The 7,126-nt window shown below is 50.7% G+C and overlaps 1 protein-coding gene across 1 annotated transcript in view; it reads left to right on the top strand.

Annotated features, from left to right (window-relative positions):
• Positions 1 to 821, top strand: part of uacab (uveal autoantigen with coiled-coil domains and ankyrin repeats b) — a 95,858-nt gene extending 95,037 nt beyond the window's left edge. Inside the window, exon 19 of the mRNA XM_052514248.1 lies at positions 697 to 821. Coding sequence (XP_052370208.1) covers positions 697 to 768 — 72 coding nt within the window. The 3' untranslated portion in view covers positions 769 to 821. The remainder of the gene's footprint in view (positions 1 to 696) is intronic.
• Positions 822 to 7,126: the final 6,305 nt, after the last annotated feature.

The raw sequence follows: 7,126 nt of genomic DNA, 5'->3' as shown, positions 1-7,126 counted from the left end.
GACGACCAGTAAGACTGGCCCATAGCCCACACTGCTGACGACCCCAGTAAGACTGACCAATAGCCCACACTGCTGACGACACCAGTAAGACTGACCCATAGCCCACACTGCTGACGACACCAGTAAGACTGGCCCATAGCCCACACTGCTGACGACACCAGTAAGACTGACCCATAGCCCACACTGACGTGTAAGACTGGCCCATAGCCCACACAGTAAGACTGACCCATAGCCCACACTGCTGACGACCTCAGTAAGACTGACCCATAGCCCACACTGCTGAAGTAAGACTGACCCATAGCCCACACTGCTGACGACACCAGTAAGACTGACCCATAGCCCACACTGCTGACGACGACACTATAAGACTGGCCCACACCAGTAAGACTGGCCCATAGCCCACACTGCTGACGACACCAGTAAGACTGACCCATAGCCCACACTGCTGACGACACCAGTAAGACTGACCCATAGCCCACACTGCTGACGACACCAGTAAGACTGACCCATAGCCCACACTGCTGACGACACCAGTAAGACTGACCCATAGCCCACACTGCTGACGACACCAGTAAGACTGGCCCATAGCCCACACTGCTGACGACACCAGTAAGACTGGCCCATAGCCCACACTGCTGACATAACTGTGAAATAGGGGACCAGTGGATGATCTCAACCCGTTGTTGTTTCTCCCAGGGCCACATGGATGAGGACGTCCAAGCCGCCCTGCTGCAGATCATCCGCATGAGACAGGAGTTTGTCTGCTAAAAGTCCATTCAGCAACAACAAAACACAACCCGTTGACTCAAATCCACCGTTCACACAGCCCCAGCTACAGAGCAGCACCCCGCTGTGGCCCCTGTGGGCGCCTGGCGTGTGAGAGTGTGCGTGTCTGTGTGGGAAGAGATCCATGTTAGTAGTCAAACATAATCCTCCCTATATGTCTAGATTGGTTTGTGTGTTTCAACAGAACTAAGACCAAGTGTTGTGGATGGATATAGATATACAGTAGATATACGGTAGATAGAGAGGGTAAGGGTAGACGATGGGTTGTACCTTAGCTAGGTGGATAAACCTCAGCATAGGAGATGACTCAGTGGGATACTGTAGCTGCTGACCAATAGAATGTACTAATATCCTTTGAAAACATGAGCATGATGAACTGCCTATGCAGGCCTTTCTCTTCCTGACTACTCTGTTAAGGCTCCAGGAAACAGGATATTCAATGCCTAGCTGGCAAGTCTCTGAAAGGAAGCTCTTAGATGGAATGATGTGAATCTCCTCTAGGACTGTATGGGTTTAGCATGATGTTGGGTCTTGTGTGGGAGGTGTGGTGGGGTGATTGGCCTCTGCTTAGATTCTCCTCCTGACGTCGCAGCAGTGAAACGGATCTGAAAACACAAGCAGCAAAGTCCGCTGTTAACTCACATTCCCCCGTGGCGATCGACTCCCTCCCCGTCTTTCGTCTTCATCTTTTGAGGTTCTACGGTGAATTCTAGAACCATGCCCTGGTCATTTCAAACAGGAACCCCCTGAAGTTACCTACTCATTCAGTTTGGGAGCAGGACTCCTCCATTTTGGGGCTTTGGCCACAGCGACTGTTTCCCTAAAGGTCCAAACTTTATCTTGATTCTTTTCACTGAATCGTAAACTCCTCAAGCAGTCTCTTTAAGCCATTGACCCCACACAAACAACGTGAATGTGGGGCTCTGCACATTCTGGATTTGACTCGAGGAGTGTTTGCAAACAACACTGTAGCCCAATCTTATGACGAACCCCTACCATGAACCTTAACCCCTACCATTATGGTGGTCACAGATCTGAAGGAACAGGATAGGTTTAAGACTGACTATCAGGGCAGCCTACATGTTGATGCCTTGAAGCAATCTGCATATTGCTTACACCTATCTAGTCCCCCTTCAGATCGGCAAAAACACACCAGAGAGTTAGAGGCTGGGAGTTTAGGATAGGGGTTCTGGAAAAGGGCTGTGGCTGTGTCCTAGTGTTTGCGGTGCAGCGTCTCCTGTTGCTGCAGCGTCTCCTGTTGCTGGAGTGAGAGTGCCCTCTAGTGGGGAGACTTGGCAGGCCAAGTTGACTGATGTATTCATTTGACTAGTGTTTTGTTTTTGTTGTCTTGTCGTGGTTCATTTTAGTGCTCTCTGAGAGTAGAGCAAGTCTCTTGTGCCTTTAAACTGATATCTTTTTCATGGCTTTGTACTACTTTGATTAATAAACAACGTTGGTGTAACAATGAAATTCAGCAGGTCTGGAGTAGAAAGACAGGACACCCTTTAGGGGAACAGTTAGGATGTCATTCTGTAGGGATACTACGAATCCCTCTATTTATATGGATTGCGTCTGAAATGGCACGTTACTCACTATAGTGCACTGCTTTTGACCAGGAGGTCTAAAGTAGTCCACTGTGTAGTAGGGAATAGGGTTCTGTTTGGAACACAAGTGTTGCTAAGCGTAACAATATGAAGAAGCTCAGTGATGCTTTTGTCTAACATGCTTTGCAAAGCATACTAAATCCTCTATATACTACTGCTGTAATAACACACTGATCTGAAATGTGATTTCTGAAATGTCATTTTGAAATTAACATAAAACAGATTAATTTAAAATTAGGTTATTTTTTAAATGTTTTAATTTGAGGATCATGAAATACATCTGTCTCCAATAACAGAATTTACAAATCGAATACAGTTATTTTAAATGTAGACCAATATGTTGAAATTGGTTGTTTTTCTTCTTGCAAGGATGTATTTTTGTTTGTGAATTAGTGTTAAAAACATAAATAAAAATCCCTAACTTAGAGAGATGTCTTGTTGATTTCCTTCCTGCACACAATATGAAGACACAATACAATGCTTCAATATACCTGGTGCACAGTACGGGTTTGGGTCGGTCCTATAGTGGGAATCAGCCAACACAGTACGGGTTTGGGTCGGTCCTATAGTGGGAATCAGCCAGCACAGTACGGGTTTGGGTCGGCCCTATAGTGGGAATCAGCCAGCACAGTACGGGTTTGGGTCGGTCCTATAGTGGGAATCAGTCAGCACAGTACGGGTTTGGGTCGGTCCTATAGTGGGAATCAGCCAGCACAGTACGGGTTTGGGTCGGTCCTATAGTGGGAATCAGCCAACACAGTACGGGTTTGGGTCGGTCCTATAGTGGGAATCAGCCAGCACAGTACGGGTTTGGGTCGGTCCTATAGTGGGAATCAGCCAGCACAGTACGGGTTTGGGTCGGTCCTATAGTGGGAATCAGTCAGCACAGTACGGGTTTGGGTCGGTCCTATAGTGGGAATCAGTCAGCACAGTACGGGTTTGGGTCGGTCCTATAGTGGGAATCAGTCAGCACAGTACGGGTTTGGGTCGGTCCTATAGTGGGAATCAGCCAACACAGTACGGGTTTGGGTCGGTCCTATAGTGGGAATCAGCCAACACAGTACGGGTTTGGGTCGGTCCTATAGTGGGAATCAGTCAGCACAGTACGGGTTTGGGTCGGTCCTATAGTGGGAATCAGTCAGCACAGTACGGGTTTGGGTCGGTCCTATAGTGGGAATCAGTCAGCACAGTACGGGTTTGGGTCGGTCCTATAGTGGGAATCAGCCAACACAGTACGGGTTTGGGTCGGTCCTATAGTGGGAATCAGTCAGCACAGTACGGGTTTGGGTCGGTCCTATAGTGGGAATCAGTCAGCACAGTACGGGTTTGGGTCGGTCCTATAGTGGGAATCAGTCAGCACAGTACGGGTTTGGGTCGGTCCTATAGTGGGAATCAGCCAACACAGTACGGGTTTGGGTCGGTCCTATAGTGGGAATCAGCCAACACAGTACGGGTTTGGGTCGGTCCTATAGTGGGAATCAGTCAGCACAGTACGGGTTTGGGTCGGTCCTATAGTGGGAATCAGTCAGCACAGTACGGGTTTGGCTCGGTCCTATAGTGGGAATCAGTCAGCACAGTACGGGTTTGGGTCGGTCCTATAGTGGGAATCAGTCAACACAGTACGGGTTTGGGTCGGTCCTATAGTGGGAATCAGTCAGCACAGTACGGGTTTGGGTCGGTCCTATAGTGGGAATCAGCCAACACAGTACGGGTTTGGGTCGGTCCTATAGTGGGAATCAGTCAACACAGTACGGGTTTGGCTCGGTCCTATAGTGGGAATCAGTCAGCACAGTACGGGTTTGGGTCGGTCCTATAGTGGGAATCAGCCAACACAGTACGGGTTTGGGTCGGTCCTATAGTGGGAATCAGCCAACACAGTACGGGTTTGGGTCGGTCCTATAGTGGGAATCAGTCAACACAGTACGGGTTTGGGTCGGTCCTATAGTGGGAATCAGTCAGCACAGTACGGGTTTGGGTCGGTCCTATAGTGGGAATCAGTCAGCACAGTACGGGTTTGGGTCGGTCCTATAGTGGGAATCAGTCAGCACAGTACGGGTTTGGGTCGGTCCTATAGTGGGAATCAGCCAACACAGTACGGGTTTGGCTCGGTCCTATAGTGGGAATCAGTCAGCACAGTACGGGTTTGGGTCGGTCCTATAGTGGGAATCAGTCAGCACAGTACGGGTTTGGGTCGGTCCTATAGTGGGAATCAGCCAACACAGTACGGGTTTGGGTCGGTCCTATAGTGGGAATCAGTCAGCACAGTACGGGTTTGGCTCGGTCCTATAGTGGGAATCAGTCAGCACAGTACGGGTTTGGGTCGGTCCTATAGTGGGAATCAGTCAGCACAGTACGGGTTTGGGTCGGTCCTATAGTGGGAATCAGCCAGCACAGTACGGGTTTGGCTCCCTATAGTGGGAATCCTATAGTGGGAATCAGCAACACAGTACGGGTTTGGCTCGGTCCTATAGTGGGAATCAGTCAGCACAGAATGGGTTTGGGTCGGCCCTATAGTGGGAATCAGCCAACACAGTACGGGTTTGGGTCGGTCCTATAGTGGGAATCAGTCAGCACAGTACGGGTTTGGGTCGGTCCTATAGTGGGAATCAGCCAGCACAGTACGGGTTTGGGTCGGTCCTATAGTGGGAATCAGCCAGCACAGTACGGGTTTGGGTCGGTCCTATAGTGGGAATCAGTCAGCACAGTACGGGTTTGGGTCGGTCCTATAGTGGGAATCAGCCAACACAGTACGGGTTTGGGTCGGTCCTATAGTGGGAATCAGCCAACACAGTACGGGTTTGGGTCGGTCCTATAGTGGGAATCAGCCAACACAGTACGGGTTTGGGTCGGTCCTATAGTGGGAATCAGCCAACACAGTACGGGTTTGGGTCGGTCCTATAGTGGGAATCAGTCAGCACAGTACGGGTTTGGGTCGGTCCTATAGTGGGAATCAGCCAACACAGTACGGGTTTGGGTCGGTCCTATAGTGGGAATCAGCCAGCACAGTACGGGTTTGGGTCGGTCCTATAGTGGGAATCAGTCAGCACAGTACGGTTTGGGTCGGTCCTATAGTGGGAATCAGCCAACACAGTACGGGTTTGGCTCGGGTGGGAATCAGTCAGCACAGTACGGGTTTGGGTCGGTCCTATAGTGGGAATCAGTCAGCACAGTACGGGTTTGGGTCGGCCCTATAGTGGGAATCAGTCAGCACAGTACGGGTTTGGGTCGGTCCTATAGTGGGAATCAGTCAGCACAGTACGGGTTTGGGTCGGTCCTATAGTGGGAATCAGCCAGCACAGTACGGGTTTGGGTCGGTCCTATAGTGGGAATCAGTCAGCACAGTACGGGTTTGGGTCGGTCCTATAGTGGGAATCAGCCAGCACAGTACGGGTTTGGGTCGGTCCTATAGTGGGAATCAGTCAACACAGTACGGGTTTGGGTCGGCCCTATAGTGGGAATCAGCCAGCACAGTACGGGTTTGGCTCGGCCCTATAGTGGGAATCAGCCAACACAGTACGGGTTTGGGTCGGCCCTATAGTGGGAATCAGCCAACACAGTACGGGTTTGGGTCGGTCCTATAGTGGGAATCAGCCAACACAGTACGGGTTTGGGTCGGTCCTATAGTGGGAATCAGCCAACACAGTACGGGTTTGGGTCGGTCCTATAGTGGGAATCAGCCAACACAGTACGGGTTTGGGTCGGTCCTATAGTGGGAATCAGTCAGCACAGTACGGGTTTGGGTCGGCCCTATAGTGGGAATCAGCCAACACAGTACGGGTTTGGGTCGGTCCTATAGTGGGAATCAGCCAGCACAGTACGGTTTGGGTCGGTCCTATAGTGGGAATCAGCCAACACAGTACGGGTTTGGGTCGGTCCTATAGTGGGAATCAGCCAGCACAGTACGGGTTTGGGTCGGCCCTATAGTGGGAATCAGCCAACACAGTACGGGTTTGGGTCGGTCCTATAGTGGGAATCAGCCAGCACAGTACGGGTTTGGGTCGGTCCTATAGTGGGAATCAGTCAGCACAGTACGGGTTTGGGTCGGTCCTATAGTGGGAATCAGCCAACACAGTACGGGTTTGGGTCAGTCCTATAGTGGGAATCAGCCAGCACAGTACGTTTTTGGGTCAATCCACATAGTGGGAATCAGCCATACAGTACGGGTTTTTAGAATTGTTTGTATAGTGGGAATCAGTCAGCACAGTACGGGTTTGGGTCCTAGGTCCTATAGTGGGAATCAGCCAGCACAGTACGGGTTTGGGTCGGTCCTATAGTGGGAATCAGTCAGCACAGTACGGGTTTGTCGTCGGTCCTATAGTGGGAATCAGCCAGCACAGTACGGTTTGGGTCCCCTCCTATAGTGGGAATCAGTCAGCACAGTACGGGTTTGGCTCGGCCCTATAGTGGGAATCAGCCAACACAGTACGGGTTTGGGCGGTCCTATAGTGGGAATCAGCCAGATGTGACACAGTGGCACGGTTTGGCAGACCTGACACAGTCCTCTGGTCCTATAGTGGGAATCAGCCAGCCAGGACAGTACGGGTTTGGGTCGGTCCTATAGTGGGAATCAGCCAACACAGTACGGGTTTGGCTCGGTCCTATAGTGGGAATCAGCCAACACAGTACGGGTTTGGCTCGGTCCTATAGTGGGAATCAGCCAACACAGTATGGTTTGGCTCGGTCCTATAGTGGGAATCAGCCAACACAGTACGGGTTTGGCTCGGTCCTATAGTGGG

This window comes from Oncorhynchus keta, unplaced genomic scaffold (assembly GCF_023373465.1).
Source record: "Oncorhynchus keta strain PuntledgeMale-10-30-2019 unplaced genomic scaffold, Oket_V2 Un_scaffold_1597_pilon_pilon, whole genome shotgun sequence".
NCBI classification, from domain to species: domain Eukaryota; kingdom Metazoa; phylum Chordata; class Actinopteri; order Salmoniformes; family Salmonidae; genus Oncorhynchus; species Oncorhynchus keta.
This window is presented reverse-complemented; position numbering and strand designations above follow the sequence as displayed.